We start from the raw sequence: 13,697 nt of genomic DNA on the forward strand, positions 1-13,697 counted from the left end.
CAGCTCTTATAAGTCAGGAAAGAGGAAGGAAATAGTGACTAACCCAGTAGAAGAATGGGCTAAGGATGTCAGTGCCAGAGAAGAAACGCAAATGCCACCTTGTGATATCCTATATTCATAATTAGAGATGATGATTCATCTCTCTCTGCACTTTGTATTCTTTTTTGACTCAGTCATCTAACTTTCTGTCCCAGCTGTACCTTTATAGTATGTCTTAAAATCAGACAGACACTCTCTCATTTTTCCCTAAGTTTTGTTCACTGCCCATAATCATTTATTCTTCCAAATAATACATTTTTAAACCTCTTTAAAATAACCTTCTTGAGATTTAACTTGAAATGGTATTAAATCTAAAACTTATGCCAACCAAAGAAAAACACAGCCTAAAAATTGCAAGTTTTGTTTCATGTGGGGACCTTACTCAGGACTGTAGCCTGGGAGCCAGAGTCAGGAACTGCTTTGAAGAGGTGAGGGAGGAGCCAGGATATGTAGATTTTGCTGAAAACAAACATGTGGTTGAACATCAGAAGACTACTGCTAATAACAAAATCTCAAGTTAATGATTTTAGAGCTTTTCTAAGTATGGGAAGAGGCAAGAATCTGGGCTCATGGAAATTATTCCTTAGAAATGCATTGTAGGTATTTAGAGCAAGTATTCTGGTTTCACCATCCTGAATTCCCCTGAGGGCACCCCATTTTTGGGGGGGGGGGTATTGCTGCAGTGGCTGATGGCTTGATGGCAGGCAGCATGTTTTTGTTTGCCCTTACTTGAGATAGAACAGACAGCATTATGACATCCAGCCTTCTGTCCAGGTGCACTGTATTTCTCTCCTTGTACTGAAATGGAGCTTAAGACAACTCTTTCATCATGTTATTCCCTTCCTCAAAAATCCTTCCTGGCAGCCTTTCACCATCTGTTCCTCAAATTCTTTTCCAGCTTCCTTTGCACGAACTCTCCTCTTCAGTCCCGCTGATCGGCTGTCTCCCAGTCAGACCTCTTGGCCTCTTCCCCCGTCTGTGCTTCTGTCTGCAACGTCCCTCCCACCTTGACTCCCCTTTTCATCTCCAGGTTGTACCGGCTCAAATCCGTGTCCTTGCCAGCACCCCATCCTATAGGGAGCATTTCCTCCTCTTACCATAGCACGTATTTTATGCTAGCTCCAAAGTGAGCTCTTTCCTACTCAACAGCTACTTTACTCTGTGCCAGGTATTCTTTCTTTTTTACTTTCCTAGTTGCTACTGCGTCTCCTTGTTTACCTTGTAAGCTTCTTGCAGGCAACAGTTCTGTCTTATGTTTCTTTTATATTCTCTGCTGTACCTTCTTCCATCTGTACCATATCTTCCATATAGTAGCCACCGTCTGCCTCTGCCTCTTGAGCATTGAAAATGTGGGTTGTCCAGTTGAGACGTGCAGTAAGCACTAAACACACTGGACTTCAAAACTCGGTACAAAGGATGAATTAATTGTTTTATTGATTAAATGTCGAAAGGGTAGTATTTTGGATATATTTGATGGAATAAAGCCTATTAAAATTAATTTCACCAACTTCCTCTTGAGGGGGACCTGCCATGTAGCATGTGGAATCTTAGATCCCCAATGGGATCAAACCCATGCCCCTGCATGGAGAGCACAGAGTGTTAACCATGGGACCTCCAGGGAAGTCCCTCCTTTGCTTTTTTAAATGAGGCTTCTAGAAATTCTTCATTTGCACCTGTGGCTCACATGGTGTTTCTACAGTCAGCGCTGGTCTAGAGCCCTCAACACAGTGACTCTTGTACAAAGAGGTGCTCCCAACCCGGTGGTAGTTGGAGAGGAATGAAAAGCAGCAGTTCGCTGGTTGCGTTTCATCTGAGGCATTTTCTCTCGGTCTCGCCCACTCCTGTTTTCTTGGTTGATAGGAGCAGGAGGATCACTCATCTGTAGCCCCACTAAGCAGAACTCCAATCCAGGAAACATGATAATTAAAGAAGAAACTCATCTGAACGTGAAACAAATGCTAGCTCCAAAGTGAGGTCTTTGGACAGTGTGAGATGCCAAGTCTGATTTAAGAGAGGTGCCGCGAGATCTTCCACTTTGGAGTAACCAAAAAGACTTTTAAGAAGTGCTTAAGCAGTTTAACCTCATCTAAATTAAACCCTTTCACCGTTAAATGAAGTTTTGTTTCAGAACTAAAATTTGAAGGTAAAATTGAAAGTGCTTTCTGCTATGGAAAACCAGATGAATAAAGAGGATGAGCATTGGAAAGGGCGAAGAAATACTACATGGATGCTTGTGGCCAAATTAACAGCAAACTAATAGATTAGAGAGTAAAGGTTGTCTCCCACTGGTACGTCCAAGTGGGCTGTTGGGAACAGCTGGCTTTTTTCTCCATCTCTGACTCTTCACTGTTCTTCCTAGCTCTCTGTTTCTTTCCCTTCTTCATTCTTCTCTTAAAAAAAAATCTGCTTCCTATCATGTATCTTTCTCTCCTAATTTATTATAATGCTAGATTACATCACATTTAAGTACATTGTTCATTTACTTCTTTAATTCACCCCAAATTTTTGAATATAAGAATCTAAATTCTTTTTTATAGGTGGTTAGAGCATTATTTCTTGAATACAATTGATTTATAATGTCAATGATTATAATTGAGAACTTCCTATGGGCAGGAAAGTGATGTGAGAACTTTGTATTTAAATTCCTACTAAAGTTTGTTAGGCAAAGGGTTTCCTCATGTCTGTGTGTGCTCAGTGTCTCCAGTCGTATCTGACTCTTTGTAACCCTGTGGACTGTTAGCTCACCAGGCTTCTCTGTCTATGGGATTCTCCTGGCAGGAAGACTGGAGTGGGTTGTCATTCCCTCCTCCATGGGAATCTTTCTGACCCAGGAGTCAAACCGCGTCTCTTATATCTCCTGCATTGGCAGGCGGGTTCTTTACCACTAGCGCCATCTGGGAACCCCATTGTCCCTCATGTTTAGATCTTTTATTTATTTAGTTTTTAGAAAGTCCCTGGACATTTTAAATAAAATATTTTCTTTTTTTTTTTTTTCATTAAGCCATTAAAAAAATGCAAAAGTAAAATTTAAATAATTGCAAAGGTGCTTTTCTACTTGGGTCCCGAATTTTCTTTCCCTGGGAGCTAAGACTCTCTTCTAAAAACAAGTGCCCAGCCCTCTCCTTTCAGATGGGTGGAGGAGTTACAGACCAAGGAATTCCACTTTTCCATTTCTCATGAGGGATGTTACTTTGTAGGTGTCTTCCAGGTTGCAGAAAGGTTGCAAAAAAGGATATGCGCGCTCTGCCCCAAAGACCTCGAGTGTAGTGTCCTGTACTTTGCACAGTCAGAGAATATAGCTGCTCATGAAAACTGTTTGGTAAGTTTGAACACACGAGTCCTTCAGGGAAGGACATCCTGAAATAGATAAATGTACTTTGAATACAACAAAGAACAACACATTGGCTGCCCATGGTTTGGGCTTTTAAGTGGGGATTTGGGGAGCATATTTTTCTCATTTTAAAGTTTCAGATAGTAATATTTTTTGATTACTTTTGGTTTTATTTATAACTGATCAAACATAAGGAATTATGGTGAAGAAGCTTCTTTAAAGATATTTTAAATATTTCAAATGTAACAGATACCCATAGACATTTATAAAATGTCTACCCCAGACTTATTAAATGATATTATATGATACTCACTTCAGCTTTTATTTTTTTTAAGGAAAAACAACGTAGATAGTTAAGGACTCTCCCTTCTCTGTCCCATTCGTGGCATTCCTTCACCAACACAAATTTGGTACTTATTATTATGTTGTGTTTTTAATTTTATGCTTCCACCACATATTTAAGTATTTCTAAACAATAATATGATATTGTTTTATATGTTCTTGGACTTTACAGAATTTCTATCAAATTCTGTGGATTAGTGAGACTTATCCATGTTGATAGTAGCTCTAATCTTTAATTTTAAATGTTACAGTATTCCATTTTATGACTGTAATTAGTCTTTTTAAAATGATCGTGTTTTTCTTTAGTATTTACTTATCTTTTGCCTGTGCTGGGTCTCCGTTGCTGCGCCTGGGCTTTCTCTAGTTGCAGCAAGCAGGGGCTGCTCTCTAGTTGGCGGTACGTGGGCTTCTCAGCGCTGGGGCTTCTCTTGTTGCAGAGCAGAGGCTCCGCAGGGCGCAGGCTCAGCCGTTGTGATGCACAGGCTTAGTTGCAAGACGTGTGGGATCTTCCCGGATCAGGGATCGAGCCCAAGTCCCCTGCATCGGCAGGCACATTCTTAGTCACTGGACCCCCAGGGAAGTCCGTATAATCACTATTAAAGTGAATGATCATTTGGGGTTTTCCAGTTTTTTATGTGACTGACCAGCTGCCATGAATATCCCTGGATAGGTCTCCTAATTCATGGGAGCTTTCCTCTGATCTGGGGAGCACTTAGCAAAAAGCAGAACTGCTGGGCTCAGGAAGAGTGCATTCTGCGCCTCAAGAAATGTGCCAAACTGCTCTCCAAAGGGATTGCGCCAAGTTTGACTTCCACTGTTCTTTGTCAACACTTAGTGCTGTGTGATCTATTTATTTATTTAGATCTGGTAAAAGTGTGCGTAATTGTGTACAAAATTGCCGAACTGTCCTCCACGGTGGCTGTGCCACTTTACATCCCCACCCGAAATGAGTGAGCTCATGTTGTTTGTATCTGAATCATTAGTGGCCTGATGACACGAGATTTTGAACATCTTTTCATGTATTTATTTGCCATCTGTGTATCTTCTTTGGTGTTGTCTGTTCAGATCTTTTGTCCAGTTTTTAATTAGCTTGTTGTTGTTAAGTTTTAAGAGCTCTTTGTATTTTGGATAGAAGTCCTTTGACAGATATATTTTATGTATTTTCTCCCAGCCTGTAGCTTTTCTTTTCTTTCTCTTCACAGTTCCTCCTTGGGTCTGTGGTTTGGTGTCTGTCATGATGCTATGAAATTTAATGTTTTCCTTTCAGATGGGTGTGAGATAGTCTCTTGTTTGTATTTGCAGTTCCTGGATGACATAGTGGGCTTGCACCTCCCTTGCTGTGCTTCTTCTATGTGGTTCTATTTGCTTTCTTTTTGCAGTTCTGTTTGTTGATTCTGTGACTTCTGTTCAGAGACTACATTTTATTTTTGAGATCTTAATTTCACTTACATATGTTTATTTACATAAAAATACATTCAATGCTTTATCATATATTTGGCTTTTGATTTTATTTATGGTGCTTCCTGTTGCATGGAAGCTTGTAATGTAATTAACATTCATCATTTTCCTTTATAATTTGTAGGATTTTCACCCTAAAAATTTCTTTTCCATATTAAGGTTCTGTTTCCCAAAAAGTTTAAAAATTGTGTTGTTCTCATTTAGTTTCTTTTTAAAATTATGCTAATCAGTTTATTGTTGATAATAAGAATGCCTTTGGATTTAGAAACAGCTCATTTAGGACTGAGGTAAATTAGAAAGCTATGGGCTTCCCAGGTGGCTCACTGGTAAAGAATCCATCTGACAATGCAGGAGATGTGGGTTTGATCCCTAGTTGAGAAGATCCCCTGGAGAAGGAAATGGCAACTCCCTCTTTTGCCTGGGAAACCCCATGGACTGAGGAGCCTGTTGGGTTAGAGTCTGTGGGTCACAAACGAGTTGGATACAACTTAGCTACTAAACAACAACAAATTAGAAAGCTAAAGGAAAGATTGAAATAATTAAGGGAAGTGATATTTTTGATGCAACTGAATTTATCTGGATTACCATATAAAACAGGGATCTACTTTTGACAGCTTATGGTGAACAATGCCAGATTCTTGGTATCTGAAGATGGTTTAGCTTTGGGACCAGGAGCCAGGCTTGATCACTCAAGAGCTTTTGTGTAGCAGTTTTATTAAAATGAAAAAGGGACAGAGAAAGCTTCTGACACAGACATCAGAAGGGGGGTGGAGAGTACCCCGCTCACTGGTCTTTGCAAGGGCACTATATACCTTATTATAATAAAGGGTCTTACAGATGCACTCCCACAACATACATCTTAAGATAACAAGATTAGTCAGAAGGTTCTTGTTAAGGAGAAACATGTCTTTGAGCAAGATTCATTGTTATATTGACTAAGACAAAGCAGTGTAGAAAAAAACATTTGTCCTTTTCTCCTCTTTGGGCACTCCAGCCCCCTCTCTCCTCCTTGAGTAACCTGGACTTCTTATCAACCTACCTAGGAATTGACTCTCTCACTTTTTTTGTTTTTTTCTATGTGATTAACTACTTCCCCCAGCTCTATCTCGCCTGAAGTGTGGGAGACCCAGGTTTGATCCCTGGGTTGGGAAGGTCCCCTGGAGAAGGAAATGGCTACCCACTCCAGTCTTCGCTGGAGAATCCCATGGACAGAGGAGCCTGGTGGGCTACAGTCCATGGGATGGCAAAGAATCGGACACAACTGAGCAACTAACACTTTCACTTTCCTGCACTGTTATTAAAAAACAAACTATCCTTTCCTTACTGATCTGTAGTGATAATAATGGTTATTGTTATTACGATTTGGTGTCCACTGTGTGTAAGGTAATACTCTGGGAGCTTACCTGTGCTTAACTATTCACCCTCACCACTACTCTAAGACGGAGGTTTTGTAATTACGCCCAAACTAAAGGTGGAACAACTGAGGCACAGAGAGATTAAGTGACTTGCCCAAGGTCGCAGGGCTGTAAGTGACTGAGCCAGGACTCTCACCTAGATGTCTAGTTCTTGAACCTTCATCCTTACCTGTTGCTCTTAACAGTATTCTCATATGGGCACAGATATCTTTCTTGGCTGTCCATTCTGTTCCATTGGTCACTTATGTATCCCTGAGCTGGTACAATGCTCTTAATTACTATGATTTTACGATAAGCCTTAGTTATTTTTTTTGCACTTTGAATTTGAGATCAGCTTATCAGGTTTCACAGAAATTTCTATTGGAATTTTAACTGGAATTCTATGGAATTTATAGATAAATTTGGGAAAAATAGACACCCTCACAATATGTCTTTCCATTAACAGGGCTGTCTCTCCAATTAGCCACATCTTTTATGAATTTCAAAAATGCCCAACAATTTTTGTCAGAACTTTGGGTCAGGTCTATTCCTGCGTTGGTTTTTGTTTTGTTTTTGTTAATACATTTTTAAAATGGACTATTATTGGTATACTGGCTTCCCTGGTGGCTCAGTGGTAAAGAACCCACGTGCCAATACAGGAGATGCAGATTCAATCTGGGGATCAGAAAGATCTCCTGGAGAGGAAATGACAGCCTGCTGCAGTGTATGCTTGCTTGGAGAATCCCATGAACAGAGGAGACTATAGTCCACAGGGTTGCAAGAGTCGGATGTGACTTAGCAACTAGACAACATAATTGATATACACAAACACTATTGATTTTTTTTTAACTCATCCAAAAATCTTGCCAAGTTCTTGCATCTAAAAATCAGATTTACTTGGATATTTTATTTGGGCAGTCCTCATCTATAAATGAAGACTTTTTTTTCCTATAAATTTCTGGGCCTCTTAATTTCTTTTTCTTATTTTACCACATTTTTCTAGAACATTTGTTATACTGGTGATTAGAAGCATTTTAGTGAGCCTTGATTGTTCTTATATTACTGGGATGCTTCTAGGTTTTATCATTAAATTTGTATTTAAGTTTTTAATACTTCCAATTTATTAAAATTAGATAGCTCCCTTTTATTTTTAGTTTTCTACAAGTTAAAGTATTGAATATTATGAAGCGCTTTTTTCTGCATCTATTGTAATGATCTTCTGGGTTCTTTCCCTCTCTTTCTCTGGGCATGCACAATGCTAGATGCTTTCTTTTTTTATATACATACTTTGACTTTCTTAAATCTCAAACTTACAGAAAAGTTGCACATACAGTACAAAGAATCTTTTTTGTTGGAACTGATCAAAGAACTATTCACATATTGAGATACAGGAAAGTCATTCTGGCTTATACATGAGTTAACTTGAATTTTATGCTAACTAAAATAGTCTTTCTGTGGCCTATCAAATATACATTGTACATCTGCTTTATTTGTTAGAGATAAGGGGACATTGACCAGAAGTAAAAAAAGTCCATGTTAAAAATAAAGATTAAATGCCTCTCTTCCTGGCATGCCAACACAGGTCCTTCGTTGATGATAAACCTCCCTTCCCAGGTACCAAGGTCATACTGACTCACTGCGTATGTGCTGGTCTGTTCTTTTTCTTCTTCTTTTTTTTAAAAATAATTTTGAAGAAATGTAACGCTGACTTGTTTAATGTTCTTTGTTCTAACAAGGTATAAAACTGTACTAGAAACAGTGTTTCTGCGGAGCAGTTTCTTAGAGTAATCTGGGAAATGGACTTCCGGGCTAGGCCTTCATTTGGCTCAAATCCATTCTTATTATAGATTGTTCGTTGATTATTTTCATTGACAGAACCATTGGAAATTGAGACACGATATATTATCTTTCCTGAACACTTAGTGTGTCTTTTTTACAAACAAGGATATTTACATAATCACAATGTAACCATCAAAATCAGGGATTCAGCATTAATATATTACTATCACCTGATCCTCAGACCACTCAGGTTTCAGGTTCAAGTGTCCCAATAACTTTCTTTATAGCAGAAGATTCTGATATGTTTGGTTTTCATGTCTCAAGTTTTCTCCTTTTAATTTGTTACTATAAGATATGTGCTTGTTTATTTTCTGCTGTTAAGCCATTCTGAGAATAACACTATTTGATTGTGATGTTTATCCTAATATACTCTTAATGTTCATTTTGTATGTTCAGTTAACCCTGTTGGTACAATTTACATTAAAAAGCACTCATTTTAAGTGTACAGTTCAGAGAGTATGAATTCACGTATTTGCCAATGTAACCGCTACCACCATCAAGATGTAGAACATTTCCGTTACCCAAGAAGGTTCTCTCATGCCTCCTTGTAACCACTTCCCCTCCAGCCGCAGCACCTCTAGGTTGAACCTGTCTTTCTCATCTCATATGAAAGGAACCAGTATGTATGCTTTGTGTCTGGCATCTTTTGCTCATTAACAGTCTTTGGAGATTCTTCCATGGTGTTTCTTGTATCTGTATTTTGTTCCTTTTTAGTTCTGCATAGTATTCCATTGTATGGATCTGTCCTAATCTGTTTATTCATTCGTCTGTTGATAGACATATGTATTATTTTCATTGTGGGGCTATGCTGTGTGCTGTGCTCAGTTGGTTCAGTCGTGTCCATCTCTTTGCAACTCTATGGACTGTGGCCCGCCAGGCTCCTCTGTCCATGGGATTCTCCAGGCAAGCATACTGGAGTGGGTTGCCATGCCCTCCTCAGGGAATCTTACCAACCCAGGGATGGTACCTGCTTCTCTTGTGTCTCCTTCATTAGGGTGGGTCCTTTACCACCAGCACCACCTGGGAATTTTAAGATAACTCTGCTGTGCACATCTGACTGTGTGTCTTCATGTAGGTGTGTTTTTTGTGTATTATATCACTAGTTTATTTTTTTAGATTCCACATATAAGTGATGACAAGTACTGTCTTTGACTTCTTTCACTAAGCATAATACCTTCCACATCCATCCATGTTGTTGCAGATGGCAAAATTTCATTCTTTTTTATGGCTGAAGAGTATTCCATTGTGCGTTTGTGTGTGTGCATACTAAATATACACATACATACATACATAGATATGTGTGTGTGTATATATTATATATACATATAGGAGCTTCCCTAGTGGCTCAGATAGTAAAGAATCTGCCTGCAGTGAGAGAGACTCGAGTTTGATCCATGGATCTGGAAGATCCCCTGGAGAAGGAATCTTCTGAAGTGGCTACCCACTCCAGTATTCTTGCTTGGAGAATTCCCGGACAGAGAAGCCTGGCGGGCTACAGTCCACGGGGTCACAAAGAGTCACACACCGCACATCTTTATTTTCCGTCCATCTGTTGATGGACACTTAGTCTGCTTCCACACTTTGGCTATTGTAAATAACACTGTTATGAACATTGTGGTATGTGCATCTTCTTGAATTTGTGTTTTCATTTTCCTTGGATGCATACCCAGGAGTGGAATTGCTGGATCATATGATAGTTCTGTTTTTAGTTTTTTTTGAGGAACCTCCATATTGTTTTCCATAGCAGCTGTACCAACTTACATTCCCACCATCCATGCACAGGGTTCCCTTTTCTCAACATCCTCACCACCATTTATGTGCAGTCTTCTTGATGACAGCCATTCTGACAGGTGTGAGGTGACATCTCTTTCAGGTTTTCATTTGCCCTTCTCTGATGATCAGTGATACTGAGCATCTTTTCATGTGCCTTTCGGCCATCTGCATGTCTTCTTTGGAAAAATATCCATTCAGATCTTCTGCCCATCTTTTAATCAGGTTGTTTTTTGATCTTCAGTTTTATGAGCTGTTTGTATTTTAACCCCTTACTGGTCATATCATATGCAAATATTTTCTCCCACTCAATAGGTTGTCTTTCTGTCTTATTGATGGTTTGTTGATGCAAAAGCTTTTAAGTTTAATTAGGTCCCATTTGTTTATTTTTGCTTATATTTTCCTTGCATTTGGAGATAAAAAAGAATATTGCTTTTTGTCAAAGAGTGTCCTGCCTGTGTTTTCTTCTAGGAGTTTTATGGTGCCCCATCTTACACTTAGGTCTTTAATCCATTTTGAATTTATTTTTGTGTATGATGAGAAGATGTTCAAATTTCATTTTTTAACATGTTGCTGTCCAATTTTCCCATCACTGCTTATTGAAGAGACTGTCTTTTCTCCATTGTATATTCTTGCCTTCTTTAAATGTGGACATACACTTTTATTTCTTGAGTGAATACCTAGAAGAGGAATGCTAGGTCATAAAGTAAGTGTATGTTTAACTTTAAAGGTGACTGCATTATTTTATACTTCTACCAACAATGTGTAAGCATTTCATTTGCTCCATACCGGCATTGACACTTGGTTATTTTTCAGTCTTTTTAATTCTAACCGATCTGGTGAGTGTGTACTGGTATCTCATTGTGGCTGTGGCTGCGGGTTACCGATTTTGAGCATCTTTCCATGTGCTTATTCACCATTTGTAACTCTTCTTCTCTGAAGTGTCTGTCCAGATCTTTTGGCCATTTTTAATTGTATTGTCTTATTGAGTGGCAACAGTTTTTCCTATACCCTAGATATACGTTTTTTGTCAGGTATATGAATTGCAAATATTTTCTCCCAATTTCTGGCTTGCCTTTCTTTTTTCTTAGCAATGTCTTTCAAAGAGCAAAAACTTTTAATTTTGATGAATTCCAACTTTTTAACTTTTAAAAATATTTATCTATTTATTTGGCTGTGTTGAGTCTTGGTTGCAACATGTGGAGTCTCTTTTTGCAGCGCATGGGCTTAGTTGCTCCATGGCATGTGGTATCTTAGTTCCCTGACCAGGGATCAAACTCATGTCCTCTGCATTGGAAGGTGGATTCTTAACCACTGGACCACCAGGGAAGTCCCGACCAGCTTGACAACTTTTTTATAGTTTCTGCTTTTATTAGAAATCTTTGCCTATGTCAGGTCAGAATGTTTTTCTTATGTTTTTCATGCGCTTTATAAATTAAATACTGTAATGTTGGTCTTTCATTAGGAAGTAGTTTGAATTCTTTTGGATCCAAAAGCTCTTAGAAACTCAAGCCAACCTGAATACATAAGAGGCTTTGTGATGAGTTGCAGAGCCACTCTGCGGCTCCTAAAGGCAGCTCCAGAGGCAGGGCCAAGAAACAGGAGCTGAGAAGCCCTTAGGAACCTGGGGTGTCCTGTCTAGCCCTCATTTTTTGTTTTCCCTCTCTCAGTAGACTGGCTTTCTCTTCTCTGACTGTGTGCCTCAGAGCCTATTTAACTTTCCTAGAATAGGAACTTTGGTTGGCCCAGCTTGGGATCTGGGCCTTGACCAAATCCAGTTAGCCACTGAGGGTCAGGGTTAGGCAGTGTGAAACATGCCCGGGGATCAGGACTTTTCCCAGAGAAAAGCTGGGTGGCTTGAGGTCTGCTCTCACACCCCGAAAGTTTGTCAGCTTCCATTCCTGGCGAACACTTTTTTGGTACCATTTTCTGACTTGTAGCTCTCAACATTTCTTTGTACATAATCTGGATTGTTTTTCTTTTCCCAATCTGCAGCTGTATTCCTCGGCACTTGTGGAATGTGAGGACTATGATCCATCTAATAATGATAGAAATTTTGATGTGGAATCAGTAAAGAAAGAAATCAAGAGAGGAAGGAAGTTGGTAAGTATGAATGATTTTCTTAGAAAGATGAACAAACCCTTGGGGATGCCTTCAAAAGAAAGTCTATTTGATTAATAAACCAGGGATACAGATGTATCTTGGAAAGCTGAAAGAAGTAGGATCTGTATTGGAAACTTACATTCAATTGAATATATTAATATTTTAAAATAAGCTACAATGTATTTCATCAGCAAAGTATCAATAGATAACAAGTCAGAATGCTTTGGCTACAAGTAGAAGGAACTCTAGCTGAGACTGGCTTTTAAAAAAAGAAGGCTCATTTTCTCACTTAGCCAGAGGAAAAATTGGCTTCACCGTTGGTTGATTCAGGGGCTCAATGATGTCATCAAGGGCCCATCATCCTTTTCACCCTGCTGTCCACAGCATCAGCTGGTCCCTTTGTGATCTTAGGGTGGCCACAGGCAGCTGCTGAAGCATCAGGCTTTCGTCTTCCTGTCTATAAAAAGTTCTTCCCCAAGCATGGCCTAAGAGCCCTCCTGAAAGCTGAGTTAGGCCGCATTTCTCTTTCTGCACCAATTGCTAGAGGCGACCGTTCGTAACAGGATCTACCCTTGGAGCTGGGGTCAGCTCCCTGGGAAGGAAGCACCCCGGGCAGTTACCCTCCCGGGGCTGCTGCAGGAGACTCCCCCAGTGACAGCACCCTTCACAGCTTAGACAGCAGTACAGTAAGCATAAGCACTGACACGCTCAGCACCACCACAACCCACAGTCAGGTTAGTGATCCAGAAAACATTCTTTGAGTCCTTGTGCGATGTCAGCATATACGGGGGCAGTTTCCGCAGCACCCGATGCACTTTGAGATGTGCCTGTTCTGGGCGCTCAGTAAGCAGGCAGCTCAGCACAGCTGGGGCTCAGGAAGCCTTCTGCGCTGGGGGTGGGGGTGAAAATGAAGACGGGGAATTCCAGAGAGAGGGGACAGGGCGTGCAAAAGCTTATGGAAGGCCGGAAAGAAGATGCGGTGTGTTCATAGAACCACAAGCATAGGACTCTCCCTGGCATTCTCTTTACTGACCTCACAGAATTATATAGATGTAATAGAAGGTGTGAGGCCACTCCCTTGCCCTTAGATGGTGAGTTGACTCCGGTTTCCACTGGAACAGCAAAGCCTCAGTAAACGTCTTTGTGCATTACCCTTATGTGCTGGTGTGAGCGGTACTGTGCGGCACAGTCCCAGAAACAGCTGAGTCAGAGAGAATTCCCTTTAAAATCTTTGAAACGTTCTGACAAAATGACCTCCAGGAAGACTATACCACTTTATACATCTGTTCTTCGTGGATGAAAGAGCGCTTCTCCCAGCCCTAGACAAAAATGAGTGTCACAGACCTTGTTGATTTTTGCCAGTCTCACCAAGTTCTACATTGCGTTTCCCCGACCCCTGGAGAAGTTGACCATTTCCCCTC

At 40.1% G+C, this 13,697-nt stretch overlaps 1 protein-coding gene across 1 annotated transcript in view; it reads left to right on the forward strand.

Annotated features, from left to right (window-relative positions):
• The window catches only part of PHF11 (PHD finger protein 11), a 33,902-nt gene that overhangs the window by 3,330 nt on the left and 16,875 nt on the right, over window positions 1–13,697 (forward strand). The window contains exons 2-3 of the mRNA NM_001046144.1: window positions 3,237–3,358; window positions 12,169–12,276. Of these exons, the coding sequence (NP_001039609.1) occupies window positions 3,237–3,358; window positions 12,169–12,276 (230 nt within the window). The remainder of the gene's footprint in view (window positions 1–3,236; window positions 3,359–12,168; window positions 12,277–13,697) is intronic.

The sequence above is a fragment of the Bos taurus genome, chromosome 12 (assembly GCF_002263795.3).
Source record: "Bos taurus isolate L1 Dominette 01449 registration number 42190680 breed Hereford chromosome 12, ARS-UCD2.0, whole genome shotgun sequence".
Taxonomy (NCBI): Eukaryota; Metazoa; Chordata; class Mammalia; order Artiodactyla; family Bovidae; genus Bos; species Bos taurus.